This window comes from Myotis yumanensis, unplaced genomic scaffold (genome assembly GCF_028538775.1).
Source record: "Myotis yumanensis isolate MYYU_CA2020_CCGP unplaced genomic scaffold, mMyoYum1.0.hap1 SCAF_14, whole genome shotgun sequence".
In the NCBI taxonomy this organism is placed as follows: domain Eukaryota; kingdom Metazoa; phylum Chordata; class Mammalia; order Chiroptera; family Vespertilionidae; genus Myotis; species Myotis yumanensis.
Genome location: NW_027223765.1, coordinates 1,055,155 through 1,069,059, shown reverse-complemented (window position 1 = coordinate 1,069,059; position 13,905 = coordinate 1,055,155). Strand labels below are relative to the sequence as shown.

The 13,905-nt window shown below is 60.9% G+C and overlaps 2 protein-coding genes across 6 annotated transcripts; one reads left to right on the top strand and one right to left on the bottom strand.

Moving 5' to 3' along the window:
• The first annotated feature begins 435 nt into the window (after positions 1-435).
• Positions 436-11,725, top strand: SHISA5 (shisa family member 5). Of its 4 annotated transcripts, none has more exons than XM_070391199.1 (6): positions 436-560; positions 2,612-2,765; positions 7,634-7,714; positions 10,085-10,200; positions 10,393-10,605; positions 10,693-11,725. In XM_070391199.1, exons 1-6 carry the CDS (start codon positions 503-505, stop codon positions 10,770-10,772), a joined length of 702 nt encoding a protein of 233 aa, XP_070247300.1. In that variant the 5' UTR covers positions 436-502; the 3' UTR covers positions 10,773-11,725. The 4 variants fall into 4 exon arrangements, with proteins under 4 accessions (XP_070247300.1, XP_070247302.1, XP_070247301.1 ...); XM_070391201.1 differs by lacking the exon at positions 436-560 and adding an exon at positions 1,175-1,885; XM_070391200.1 differs by lacking the exon at positions 436-560 and adding an exon at positions 1,175-2,312.
• A 413-nt stretch (positions 11,726-12,138) lies between these two features.
• On the bottom strand, positions 12,139-13,903 carry TREX1 (three prime repair exonuclease 1). Of its 2 annotated transcripts, none has more exons than XM_070391197.1 (2): positions 13,379-13,903; positions 12,139-13,265 (listed from the first exon to the last, which is right to left on the bottom strand). In XM_070391197.1, exon 2 carries the CDS (start codon positions 13,103-13,105, stop codon positions 12,176-12,178), a length of 930 nt encoding a protein of 309 aa, XP_070247298.1. In that variant the 5' UTR covers positions 13,106-13,265; positions 13,379-13,903; the 3' UTR covers positions 12,139-12,175. The 2 variants fall into 2 exon arrangements, with proteins under 2 accessions (XP_070247298.1, XP_070247297.1); XM_070391196.1 differs by having other exon boundaries at positions 12,139-13,124.
• Between the last annotated feature and the right edge of the window lie 2 nt (positions 13,904-13,905).

Below are 13,905 nucleotides of genomic sequence, written 5' to 3'. Positions count from 1 at the left end.
TGTGTGCGCCTACTGTGTGCCGCCTACTGTGTGGCGCCTGCTGTGTGCGCCTACTGTGTGCGCCTGCTGTGTGCCGCCTACTGTGTGCGTCTGCTGTGTGCCGCCTACTGTGTGCGCCTGCTGTGTGCGCCTGCTGTGTGCCGCCTGCTGTGTGCGCCTGCTGTGTGCGCCTGCTGTGTGCCGCCTGCTGGGCGCCGAGGTCCGCCGGGGCCACCGCACCTGCCAGGCGCCTGGGGCGGAGGGTCCGCGGGGCACGTGGGCCGCGGGCAGGGGCGCCCTGGGCAGCGCGGCGGGCGCCGGACTGTTGGTGCCCATCGCGCGGGGGCGGGGCCTCCTCCCTGCCCTCCCTCCCCCTCCCTCTGGGGCGGGGCTCCGGGGCCGCGGGGCGGGGCGGGGCGGGGCCGCGGTGCCCGCGCGGGTCGCCGAGACAAGACGGGCTGCACCCGAGCCCGGCGCTTCCGGCGGGCGGTCCAGCTGCGCGTCCGTCCGTCCAGCGCTCACCATGGCCGCGCCGGCGCCGCGGGTGCTGCTGCTGCTGCTGCTGCTGCTGCCTCCGGGGGGTGAGCCTGGGGGTCCCGGCCGGGGGGGGGGGCGGCAGCCACGTCCTCGCCGTCCGGCCCGAGTCCAGCAGCGCCCTCAGAGCTCCCCAGCCGGACCCCGAATCCCGGCCTGACCCTCCCGCCCCCAGACCCCCGACCCCAGACCCCAGGCTGCCGCCGTCATCGTCTCTCCGGGATTGGGGTGGCAGCTGGTCCCGGATGTCCGGGGATGGCCCCCCGGGGCTGGGCGCGACGCCCTGCCCTCCCTCGGCCTCTGTTTGGGGCTGGGCGCCCCGCCCTGTCCCCGAGGCCTGTGATCCGGAGACAAAACTCCCCGCGTGTGTTGGTTGGTTGACTGTAAATTCTTTTAAAATTATTGATTCTGGAGAGAGGGGGGGAGAAACATGGATCTGCTGACCTGCTCTGTGCCTTCGCGGCTGGACCTCCTAAGGCCTGAGGGCTGCACCCACCCTGGGGGCTGACGGTGGCCTGAAGATCCGCAGGTGGGGGCCGGGCTGGGCGTGCTGGGCGTTAAGGTGAGGGATTGGCACCCCCAGCCCCAGCCCAGGAAGCCGGGGGGTGGGGGGGGGCACTTCCTCTGGGAAAGGGCCTTATTTCCTAGGGGGCTGGGTGGGAACTGAGTGGGCAGAGGGAGGCCGGGGGAGCCTCGTCCGAGTGTGCGAGGGTCAGAGGACACAGTCCCGGGCTCTGGGCTGAGACGGGCACAGGTGTTGTGTTTGGCCCCAGCGTCGAGCTCCGGGCCATGCCGAGCGCCCGCTGGCCTGTCCCACCTGCTGCCCTCAGCTGTGCCCCGAGCAGGGCTCTGCCCGGAGCTGCCAGGGACGGAGGGCCTCCCACTGCCTCCCGTCCATAGCTCTTCCCACGGTCCCTCCGTGGGCGCCGCTTGCTCTCCGATGGCTCCTGGTACCAGATGCCCTGACCAGGCCGGGGCTCTGGCGGCTCCAGGTGACATCGCCACCCCTCAGGGTTGTCCTCAGACCCCTCCCCAGCCGGCCACAGTCGTTGGCGTCTCGGGGGACCGGCTGGCTCCATTGGGGACCTGTCCAGGCAGAACCCTGAACTGCCCGTCCTGCTGGCGGGCACCGGCCCTGTGCTGCGGTGGCTTCAGGATGCGTGGGAACACGGCCGTAGCATCTCGCTGGGAGGATGCAGACCTCGTGTCGCCCAAAGTCCTGGGCCATTGTCCACACTTGTGTCCTGAGGCTCTGTCCTCACCCCGGCCTGCGGGAGGCCCTTCGATCCCACTCTGTGGCCGAGAGCTCTGGCCCCCGAGGGCACACGCATTGCCCAGGCACCCGCTGCCGTGGGTGTGACTGTAGCCGCTGGTGAGTCATCAGGAGACAGCGCCGTGAGCGGGCCGTCAGGGCTGGGCCCCTGAATGTGGAATCCAGCAGGGGCTGAGCTGCTGTGGCCGAGGGCTGGGAGAGGGGATGAGGATTAAGAACTAGCCGGGCCCTGCCAGGTGGCTCAGCTGGTTGGAGCAGCCTCACGTACACCACAAGGGTGCGGGTTCGATTCCCGGCAGGGCACACACCTCAGCTGCAGGTTTGATCCCCAGTTGGGATGTTTCTCTCACATGGATGTTTCTCTATTTCTCTTGCTCTAAAAATCAATAAAAACATATACTTGGGTGAGGATTTAAAAAAAAAATTGGCTGGCCCAGTGCCTGGTCCCCAGCAGCTAGTTCAGCCGTCTGACGGGGCCTGGACCGCCTGGAGGAGGCAGCCTGGAGGAGGCAGCCTGGAGGACGAGGTGTGAGGCGAGGATGGGAAACGGGAATGTGGGCCGAGTGTGGGTGGGCTGGGAAGTGGGTTGTCCTTCCGGACCCTCTGCCTCCGGGCCCTGCTCTGTGGGCCGTGGACTTGGTCCTCGCGCCGTGTGAACCGGGCAGGGCTGAGGGCATGACTGGCCCAGTCAGACTCACCTAGAAAGTTCACTCCCCATCAGAAGGCAGGCGGGGGGCGGAGGGGAGGGCTGTGCCGGCTGGGACGTGGCCGGGCCTGGCGTGAGGCTTCCCCTTTGGCCACCGGTGACAGGTGTCTCCGCTCCAGCCCACAGCGAGGTGTGCATGTTGGCCGGTGGAGACAGCTTCTCCCCCAAGACCTGCCCCATGTTCTGCTGCGGCACCTGCTACAACCAGTACTGCTGCTCCGACATCCTGAAGTCCGTCTGGAACAAGGAAGGCTGTGCCGACAATCAGGACAGGTGGGTGGGCCAGGGGTCACGGTGGGTGCGCCAGGGGGCACGGTGGGGGCGCCAGGGGGCACGGTGGGTGCGCCAGGGGGCACGGTGGGGGCGCCAGAGGGCACGGTGGGGGCGCCAGGGGGCACGGTGGGGGCGCCAGGGGGCACGGTGGGGGCTCCAGGGGGCACGGTGGGGGCCCCAGCAGGGCTGAGCAGGGAAGGGAATGGCCTTGCCCCTCTGGCTTCTCAGCCCTTTCAAGATGGTGGACACCCGGCCTGTGTGGCTCAGTGGAACGTGAGCGTCCACCTATGAACCAGGAGGTCACGGTTCGATTCCCGGTCAGGGCACAGGCCCGGGTTGCAGGCTCGATCCTCAGTAAGGGGCGAGCAGGGGGCAGCCGATACATGATTCTCTCTCATCATTGATGTTTCTCTCTCTCTCTCCTTCTTTCTTCTCTGAAATCAGTAAGAAATTAAAATTAAAAAAATAAATGATGGAGGGGCATTGGGCCGGGGGGCTGGACGCCCACACCCTGTTCCGTTCGCCCCTCGCCCGCCCTCCCCTCCCTGGAGGCCCGGCTCACGCAGCCGGGGCTGAGCAGGGCTCCCCGCTGGTCCCGTGCTCACCCTTGGGTGCACTTACTCCAGCGTGTCCTCCGGGGGGCACCTGGGCCTGTGTGCCCACCGTACACACAGGCACCTGGAGGGTTGCGTGGTTTGTGCAGGTGCCATCTTGTGGGCCCTGGAGGGCACGGGGAGGGCAGAGCAGCGACTGGCCCGGTCAGTGCGCCATGCTGTGCCCTCCTGCTGTGGCCCATGGATTCACCCTGCACTTTTTTTTTTTTTTTTTTAAGGTGGGACCTGCTTTATTACGAACAAAGCAGCCCACTTTTTTTTTTTTTTTTAGAAAAGTAAAGGTTATTCATTCATGGGAGTCAGCTATCCTCACGTGAGACTCCAAGGAGTTTCTGCTATTCTGAGAGATATTAAGAACTTTGTCTCTCTCTCTCTCTCTCTCTCTCTCACTCTCTCTCTCTCTCTCTCACTCTCTCTGTTAACAGATCTTTGGGGCCTTTTAAAAGAAACACATTTCTGCCCTGGCTGGTTTGGCTCGGTGGATACAGTGTTGTCCTGCGGACTGAAGGGTCCTGGGTTCGATTTCTGTCAGGGGTACGTGCCCAGGTTGCGGGCTCGATCCCTAGTGGGGGCCGTGCAGGAGGCAGCCAATCAATGATTCTCTCTCATCATTGATGTTTCTAACTCTCTCTTCCTCTCTGAAATCAATAAAACTATATTAAAAAGAAAAGAAAAACAATTTAAAAAATAAGTAAATAAAAGAAACACATTTCTTCTGGATAAACATCTAGGAGTGGAATTGCTGAGTTATTGAGTGAAGGTGTTCAGTTTTGGCAGATACTTCCAGTTTTGTTTTTTTAAATACATGCACAGACACACACACACACACACACACACGCGCGCGCGTATGTATGTATAATTAATTTCAGTGAGGGAGAGAGAGATAGAAACATCAATGATGAGAGAATCATTGATCAGCTGCCTCCTGCGCGTCCCCGACTAGGGACTGAGCCCACAACCTAGGCATGTGCCCTTGGCCGGAATCGAACCCGGGACCCTTCAGTCCACAGACTGACACTCTATCCATGGAGCCACACCGGCCAGGGTGAGAGAGGACGTTTATTGAAGCTGGGACAGTGGAACAAGGAAGGGCGAGGACAGAAAAGCAACAGGAAGGGGCCCAGGCGGGGCTGCCGTTGGCTCTCTGGGAAGTAAGTCGGCGAGAGCAGTGGGCCCAGGCGGGCTGCTTGGCTCACGGGGAAGTCAGAGAAAAGGGGGCCTTGGAGACAGGTCAGGGGTCAGCCCCGGACGAGCTGCTGCCGCCCGTTGCTCCCCGGGTTGCAAGCCTCGTGGGGACCCTTAGGACTTAGGGAGGAAAGAAACCCGCTGAGAAAGAGTGGGGACGGCCTGGGGGCTCCAGAGGGAGCCGCTGGCTGCTTCCACTGCTTCCCACGCTGCTTCCACTGCTTCCCACGCTGCTTCCACTGCTTCCCACGCTGCAGGCTTCACCGAGCTCCTGTGTTTCTACCGTTCGTGGCAGGTCTGCTGGCGTCAGGTTTCCCTGGGCTTTGTTTGTCTGAAAATGCCTTTATTTCCCTTCCTTCTTAAAGGGTGTTTTCTTACGGTTACAGATTTCCGGGTGGGCAGTAATCATCGTCTTTCAATACTTTAAAGCTTTTATTCCATTGTCCCCGGTGTCTGTTGTTCCTGTGGAGAAAGCAGCTGACAGCGCTGTTATTGCTCCTTCGCCAGTAAACGTGCCTTTTCTCTGACGACTGTTAGGACGGTCTCTCGGTCACTGGGTTTTCCGCCGTCTCACCGTGCTGTGCGAGCTGTGGTTTTCTTTGAGTTTATGCTGCTTGAGGTTCACAGTGCTCAGGAGCCATGGGCTTGTTTTTCACCAGCTTTGGGAAATTGGCAGCCACGGTCCCTGTAAGGGTTGCTTCTGCCCCACGCTCTCCTTCCTCTCCTGTTAGGTCTCCGACTGCAGCTGTCAGACCTTCTGCGAACTGTCCTCCATGTTTCACCGACTGAATTCTGTGTTTGCATCGACCATCTCTGTGTCCTTGGGCTTCCGTTTGCATATGTTTGTTTTGACCTGCCCTCCAGTTCACAGATTATACCCTTAGCTGTGTCTAATTCTTTCTTTCTTTCTTTTTAATTTTTTTGGTACATCCTCACCTGAGGATGTTTTTCCATTGGTTTTCAGGGAGAGTGGGAGAGAGAGGGAAAGACAGAGAGAAACATGGATGTGAGAGAAACACATCGATGGGTTGCCTCTTACACTCGCCCTGACCGGGGCCCCGGCCGGGGAGGAGCCTGCAACCGAGGTACCTGCCCTTGACCGGAATGGAACCCGGGACCCTTCGGTCCGCAGGCCGAGGCTCTATCCACTGAGCCACACCAGGGAGGGCTCTAATTATTAATCGGCTGTATTATTTTTTAGTCTTAGAATTTTATTATTATTGTTTTTAATATTTCAGTTTCTCTTGAATTGTTCCAGCTTTTCTTTAACCTCCTTGAACAGTGTGTAGTGTTGTTTAATGTCATCAGGAAGCCCCCGCATTTCTGTTGTCCGTAGTGTCTGTTGTTTTCTGCTCAGGCTGTTGGGTCAGGCGACCCTGAATATTTTGGATTGTGTGTCTGACATGGCGTCTGCCAAGCTGACGGTAGAAACGTGGAGCTTGGCGTGTCCTCCCGGGGCGACTGCAGGGGCCTTCGTCCGGGCCCCGGGCACTCAGATCAGCCACCTGATGGCGGAGACCAGACGGAGGGGGGAAGCCGGGCTGTCTCCTCAGTGTCCCCCGTCCTCGTGGGGGGCAGCTTTCCAGGCTGAAGTCTAAGTGGTCGGCTTCGTCGGGGCCTCCCACCCGTGGGCTCTGGGTTTCGTCCTCCCGCCTGAGGCTTTGGGAGGCTCTGCCCGGCCTCGCAGCTGCCACCTGACACTGGCGATGCCCCCGGGAGAGAGTCTCAGGCACCAGGCTTACCCCATGGATTCCCTCCCAGCCTTCCCGCCACGGGGTCCCAGCTGGGTGCTCCCCACTGTGCCATTGTTTGCCAAGGCTTGCACACTGACACTCAATCCACTGAGCCAACCCGGCCAGGGCGAGGTTGTTGTTATTTTTAAAATCTCTGTTGTACCTACAGTCACTTCCCCTTCTTCCATTCTGCACGTTTCTCCTTTGGTATCATTTCCCCTCTCATGGTGGTTAGTCTTGCCAGATGTCTTCCAGCTTCGGTTCTGTTCCTCTCTGACTTTCTGTGGCCGCTCCCTTTTATCTTTGCATACGTCCTTCATTCTTTGGGAGTTCGCACTATTTTTTCCCACCTTCTTGAGTTTAATACCATCTCACTATTAAAGTTCTGTTCCTTCAGGATTTATTTAACCCACTGGGTGTGTGTTTTTTTTAATTTAAATATTTTTGTACCAGATTAATTCGTTTCCAAGATCTGAGTTATTTTTGGCATTTTTTTTTAACACTGTGGCATTGTAATCTTCTATTACTGATTTTAAAAATATATATTTTATTGATTTTTTTACAGAGAAGAAGGGAGAGGGATAGAGAGTTAGAAACATCGATCAGCTGCCTCCTGCACACCCCCCACTGGGGATGTGCCTGCAACCAAGGTACATGCCCTTGACCGGAATCGAACCCGGGACCCTTCAGTCCGCAGGTCGACACTCTATCCACCTAGCCACACTGGTCAGGGCCTGTTACTGATTATTTTTTTAGAGTTGTTTTTTTTTTTTTTTTTTTTAATATATTTTATTGATTTTTTACAGAGAGGAAGGGAGAGAGATAGAGAGTTAGAAACATCGATGAGAGAGAAACATCGATCAGCTGCCTCCTGCACACCCCCCACTGGGGATGTGCCTGCAACCAAGGTACATGCCCTTGACCGGAATCGAACCCGGGACCCTTCAGTCCGCAGGTCGACGCTCTACCCACCTAGCCACACTGGTCAGGGCCTGTTACTGATTTTTAACTCCATCCCACTGTGGTCAGAGAATATACTTTGTATGACAGCCGTCTTTTCAAACCTGTTGAGACTTGTGTTGTGGCCTCATGTGTGGTCTGTCCTGGGGAAGGTCCCGCGTGCACTTGAGAAGAACGCAGGGCACTGTCGCCTGAGACCCTAGGAGTGTGCGGGCCATCCGCCCTCAGGACGCCGGGGCCCCGTCCCGGGTTGGCTCCTGTGCGCGCTCCGTGTGTGCTAACGTGTGTGTGTGTGTGTGTGTGCGCGCGCGCACACGTGTGCTCCTGGTGCGCTGGTGGGGTGGGTCGTGTTAATCATGGGCTTTCCTCTTTGCAGCTTGGCCAGTGTCAGGAATAACATGGAGACGTTTCCCTCGTCGCTGAAGTACACCGACATAGACACCGACCCCCTGCCAGGGTAAGGACAGCCGGCGGGTCGGGGCGTCTTTCTGGCGGAGGTGTCGGGGGGGCTCAGGTGGGCTCGGGGGGAGTGGGGACGGGGGCTGTGGGGACTGGGAGGAGACAGAGTCATGGGGTGGAGCCCCCCCCAAAAGCGTCCCCTGGGAGCCCTCACCATGTCTTGATCCTTATGCTGGGAAGTTGTATCCTTATCATTGTGTTGGGGCTGGGAGTGACCTGGTTGGGGGTTGGGATTTGAGAGGCCAAGGGTGGGTGTTCACATTGACTCAGTGACGGGGTGGGCGCCCTGAGCAGAGGGGGACACAGTGACGGGTGATGGTGGTGAGCGTATGGGGATGGGCGGTGGGGCCTGGCTGCCCGGCACATCCGGGAAGGCCAGGCAAACAGCTTCCCCTTTCACCTTTTGTACTCTTTTTGCCGTAAAATCCAGGTAATCCTTTATCTTCTTTGGGCCCATTTCACCCTTTAATCTTGGCATTCCTGAAGCCCAGGAAAACCAGGAAGTCCCATATATCTGTGTCTATCTGCCTATAAACCCATATCTCTATCTGTCTACCTATCTATATCTATATATCTGTATCTACCTATAAACCCATATCTCTATCTGTCTACCTATCTATAGCTATATATCTGTACCTACCTATAAACCCATATATCTTTATCTATCTATCTATCTATTTTAAATGTTTTTAGTGATTTTATTGAAGGGAGAGGGACAGAGATTGCAACATTGATGAGAGAGAAACATCGATCGGCTGCCTCCTGCACAGCCCCCACTGGGGATCGAGCCTGCAACCTGGGCCTGTGCCCCGACACCCACATTTTAATTATCTCTGTATCATGCTTGGGCCCTTTGAGCCATAAGTCTCTCTGGTATAAAAGATATACTAGCCCTGGCTGGTTTGGTTCAGTGGACAGAGCGTCGGCCCGCAGACCGAAGGGTCCCAGGTTCGATTCCGGTCAAGGGCACGTATCCTGGCCCTGGTTAGGGGGTGCGGGAGGCAACCAATGAATGTGTCTCTCTCCCTCCCTCCCACTTTCTCAAAAAACAAAACAAAACAATGGAAACATAGGGTCCGAGAGGATTAACAAAACAAAGCAAACAAGACGCTGGCCTGAGGTTAGGCCCGAGAAGCGGTGGCTGGAGGAGTGGGTTGCTCTGTGGACAGTGCCCCCGCGGCCTCTGGACATGAATCCCGAGTGGGCAGGTCCCCTCTCTGCGAAGAGGCTTCTCTTTCTGTTTTGTTTTACGTTTCAGGGAGGGGAAGGGGGGAGGAGGAGGAGGGGAGAAGCGAGGATGGGCCCCCAGAGGCTCACTGCACGCTCAGCAGCCTCCCGCCCCGTGCAGGTCCCCCCAGGTCGCACTGGCTGTGGCTTTAAGAGGCCCCAGCTTCCTGCTCTGACGTCAGGGGAGGCAGGGCCAGGGGTTCACTTTCCTTTTCCCCGAAAAGAGGTGGCGAAAGAGGCGGCGAGAGGAAAGGGGAGGAGATGACACGGAGTGACCCGGGATGGGAGCGGGGAGTCGGCGGAGGACCTGAGTGAGGGAGGCTGACATGGGGTGAGCGTGGGTACCGCGTGTGTGACACGGACGGACGGACGGACGGACGAGCCGAGCGCGCCGCCTGCCCTCCCGGGCACTGAGCCTGGGGGAGTGTCCCCCTCCTGGCGATGCGGGGCCTCGGCGGCGGGAAGGCACCTGCTGGCCGGCCGCACGCCCCGCGAGTGCGGGCACTTGGGGTGCAGCGTAAGGGTCTGTCCATCTGCCCCCGCCCCCCCCAGGCGCCGTCTGGGCTGAGGAACCCCCGGGGCAGGGGGCCCTGTCGGCCCTGAAAGCCCGAGCGGTGACCCTCGGCCCAGCGTCCTTCCTGGGAGAGCCTGGCTCTCGGCGGGACCGGCGGGGGGCCCTTCGTTTTCCCACCGGGAGGCCCAGGGGTGCGGGGTGCACGGGAGCACCTGGCGCGGGCACCCCGGGACGGCCCTGCCCGGATGGGAGCCTGCAGCGCCGAGGCCGGCCCCTCCGCTCCCGCTGCCCCGGCTCCGCGTCCTGGCCGGTGGGCTCCCGGGCAGGACTTGGTCCGTCTCGCCCATCACGGAGCCTTGCGCGTAAAGCACAGCGCCGGCTGCGGTTTGCGGTCGATGACCAGGCGCTGGGGGTTGGCGGTGGACGAGGCGGGGCGCTGGGGGGGGCGGGCGTGGCGCTGCAGACTCAGCGGGTCCGCCCAGAGGAAACCGAGGTTGGGGTTCCAGCCACACGCCCCGGAAGCGCCCCGCCCGCGCAGCCCAGCGTTTCCTCCAGGAGGGGGGGCGCCCGGGGGGGCGGGGTCCTGGCTGGGCCGAGAGGCCCCGGGTCATGCCGGCTCTTTGGCAGGTTCGGGGCCACCATAGCCATCGGCCTGACCATCTTCGTGCTCTTCATTGTCACCATCATCGCGTGCTTCACCTGCTCCTGCTGCTGTTTGTACAAGATGTGCCGCCGCCCCCGCCGTAAGCACGTCCCGGGGGAGCGCCCGGGCCCTGATTGGGTTACGCTGGAGGGAGGGCGGGGCCATGGGCGCCCAGGGCCCTGATTGGGTTGCGCTGGAGGGAGGGCGGGGCCATGGGCGCCCAGGGCCCTGATTGGGTTGCGCTGGAGGGAGGGCGGGGCAAGCCGAGGGTCCTGACAGATTCTCTTCACAGCGATTGTGACCACCACCACGGCCACCACGGTGGTGCACGCCCCCTACCCTCAGCCTACGGGCGTGCCGCCCAGCTACCCCGGGCCGTCGTACCAGGGCTACCACCCCATCCCCCCCCAGCCAGGGATGGTGGCGGCACCCTACCCGACGCAGTACCCACCCCCGTACCCCGCCCAGCCCGTGGGCCCGCCTGCCTACCACGAGACCTTGGCTGGTGAGTCCAGTGCCGCCTCTGACCCTGCCCGGCTCCCGCTCCCGCTCCCGCGGCGCCCGCAGCCCACTCTGCCCTCTCTGTTTCCAGGGGATGCAGCCATGGCCTATCCTGCCAGCCAGCCTCCTTACAACCCAGCCTACATGGACCCCCCGAAGGCCACCCGCTGAGCGCACTGCATCTCTGGCTGCCACTTGATGCGTCGCGTGTGTGTGTGTGTGTGTGTGTCCACGTGTGTGCGTGTGCGTGCTTGTGCGGCTATGCAGGCACAGCCTTTCAACCCGTGCGGTGTGTGTGTCCTGTTTGTACACGTGATGATGACAAGGTGGGGACGATCCTCACCAGAGTTGCTGGAACCATACTTTGTTCTCTTCCTCACTTCAAATTATGCTTCCTTGAAATCCCAAGCAAAACTCAAAGAATGGGGTGAGTTCCTGGCCAGACCGCCCGGGAGGCTGGGGGTCGTCACTAGGTCAGCCCCGCTTTTTGTGGGCAGCGAGCGCACATGCTTGGGCTCTGTAGTGGCCAGCCGCTTGAGGCCATGCCTGCCCCCAGGTGTGGCCTCCCTCAGAACAGAGCTGTGCTGCAAGGCGGAGGGTGGGGCCGGGCTAAGCTGGGTTTTGATCCCATAGTTCCCTGGAGCCAGGCCCTGAGACCACATGGGTGCTGGCTGCCCTGGCCCCCGACACAGGTGGACAGGGTGGCCTCTGTCCACCTACACACTCAGGTGTCCTCCCTGCAGTGTCTTTGTTGTACTTTTATCCAAACTTTTTTTTGCCTCTTTTGTTTTAAAATGTATGTGATAGTTGCTGAGGCTGAAACCCCTGGGTCCTAGAGGGACATTGGCCCAGAAGAGAGGGACCATCTGACCTGACAGTTCCTGTCTCCCTCACACCAGCTCCTGGACCCTCGTTCCATTGTCCTGGCAGCAGGGACACTGGGCCACCAGCCTCTGAACCAAGGTGGGGGGTCCCGGGGGGCCGCTGGCCCAGATACGAATACCTCGGTGTCCCCGTCCCTCTGTGACTGTCTCGCCAGATCTGTCTCAACTTTGTACTGTTGATGCGTTTCTGAGTCTGGGAGCTGTACCTTGGTTTATAATAAATGCAGACATTTTGAGCTACTGGCCCTTCCTTTTTTAAAAATTGACTTTTAGAGACGATGGGAAAGGAACGTCAATGCAAGAACAAATCATTTGGCTGCCTCCTGCATGCTTCCTACTGGGGATCAAGCTGGCAACCTGGGCATGTGCCCTCACCAGGAGTCGAACCAGCGGCCTTTTGGTGCCCAGGAGGTCGCTCAACCAACTCAGCTGCACCGGCCAGGGCTGCCTTGGGCAATGGGCCTGGTACCGTTTCCATCCAACACTTGGACTTCCAGGTTTTCCTAGTATTGGGCTCAGACATCTGACCATCCTTCGAGGGAGGATGAGGGACAAAGGGACGAGGTTGTGCCACCCTCTGTGCCGTCCCCAGGGGTTGAGTGGGGCAGAGGTGCAGGCGCTGAGGCTGCCGAGGAAATGGAGGACGCGAGCACTCAGTGCGGGGTCTTTATTGTCAGGCTTTCCTCTCAGCTACTGCTCAGGTGAGCCCAGGGACAGCCCGTACAGTGTGGCCAGCGCCACGGTCAGCAAGGCCAGCAGGCTCAGTGGGGCCAGGAGTCCCTCCCTGGGTGAGGACGCAGGGCCCTTCCCTGGAGGAAGGACGCTGGCCCCAAGGCTGGGACGGGCATGCCTGGCTCTGCCCAGGAGCACAGAGGCCGTGGCAGCAGGCGACCTGGCGTTGGCTCTAGTGGCGGCTGTGGCCCCGTACATGGGCTCGACGTCACTGAAGGGCCTGGCGTGGGCATCCACCCACTGCAGCAGGGCCCGGGGCCTCCACTGGCAGATGCTGAGCAGGGCGAGGACGTCCCCCTCTGCCGTGTGCGAGTCCGGTGGCGCCTGCCCATACAGGCGCGTGTAAATGCTGCCCAGGCTGTAGCTCTTGCGCGGGCCCTGCTCTGGGGGCCGGCCGGCCTGTTCCAGAGCCTTCAGGGCGGCGATGCTATCCACACAGAAGCCACCGTCCAGTGCGCTGGCGAGGCCCAGCACAGCCAGCTCTGCCTGGAGCAGGGGGAAGTCGTAGCGGTCCCCGTTGTGCGCCACAAGGCACCAGGGCTGTGGCTGGCGCTGCAGGAAGGCTCGGAGCAGGCGGACCAGGTCGGCGTCGAAGCACTGACGCCCGTGCGCTGCCAGCGTGGCGGTGCTCAGGCCGGTGATCTCGCTGGCCGCAGGGCTGCAGGCCTTCCCTGGCGCCACACACAGGGAGAGCTTGTCCACCACGCGGGGTGGGGGGGGCACCGTCAGAGGCCGCTGCGGGGCGGGCGGGCTCTCCAGGGCACATCTGTGGACGGCCAGCAGGCACAGCTCTGTGATCTTGGGCTGGGAGAAGGGCAGGCCGGTGGCCTCCAGGTCCAAGAAGATGAGAGTCTGCATGGGGCCTGGGGGCGGGGCCTGCGAGCGCATGGTGGATGCCTGCCTGAGCCTGGGAGGACAGAGTGGTCTGAGGTGGGGTGGGAGGGGGGCAGGCACCGCTCTGGCCCCCTGCACAGGTGGTGAGCTCCAGGACCCACTTTCAGGGCAGGAAGCCAGAGCGTAGGTGGCGTCTTGTGCGATCAGCTCTCAGCTGGGGGAGGTTTGATTTCTCCCTTAGCACCCACTTAGTCGGGGGGGGGGGGGGGGGGGGGGGGCGGAGCCCTTGGCCTTCCCACCCTGCCCAACCCCAGGGTCCTCACTTACCAAGCGGCAGGCGGACAGGTGGGTGGCAATGACTCTGGCACACGGCACTCGGGCTCTCGCTGCTGGCCCCAGAGGCGGGAAGTGAAACTTAGCCGGAGCCCGCCTACAGCTGCGGTGTGACTGGGCCCGCCCTGCTAGTCAGCCTGCCTGGTTCCCCTCTTGCCAACACCCATGCCTCCCAGACCCTCCCCGCCCCTGTGACTCCCTAAAGGCCTCAGATCTCTAGCTGTGCCTGCTGGCCCGCATGGTGCACCCGACCCTCCCACCCGTGAGAGCAAGACAGGAGGACGGGCAGTGGCGCCAGGCCATGGGGAAGGCCCACAGGGACTTCAGCCTGCCAGCAGCCCCTGCCCTGGCACTGGGCACCCAGCCCTGAGCCCCGCTTCCCCAGGGCTGCCTCCTTCCTTGCTGTACAATGGTTTCTTCCCATGGCCTCAGCCCAAAGCCATGACTCAGGACAATTCCACAGGCAGGGCAGGGCGCCTTCCTCCAGGCAGGCTGTTGCCATAGGGACGGCTCCTGCAGCT

Excerpts from the sequence above, each read along its gene's own strand:
- SHISA5 (XM_070391199.1), top strand. The coding sequence starts at position 503 with ATGGCCGCGCCGGCGCCGCGGGTGCTGCTGCTGCTGCTGCTGCTGCTG. Across the intron at positions 561-2,611 it reads GCTGCTGCTGCCTCCGGGGG|CCCACAGCGAGGTGTGCATG; the intron begins GTGAGCCTGGGG and ends TCTCCGCTCCAG. Across the intron at positions 7,715-10,084 it reads GACACCGACCCCCTGCCAGG|GTTCGGGGCCACCATAGCCA; the intron begins GTAAGGACAGCC and ends GCTCTTTGGCAG.
- TREX1 (XM_070391197.1), bottom strand. The coding sequence starts at position 13,105 with ATGCGCTCGCAGGCCCCGCCCCCAGGCCCCATGCAGACTCTCATCTTC.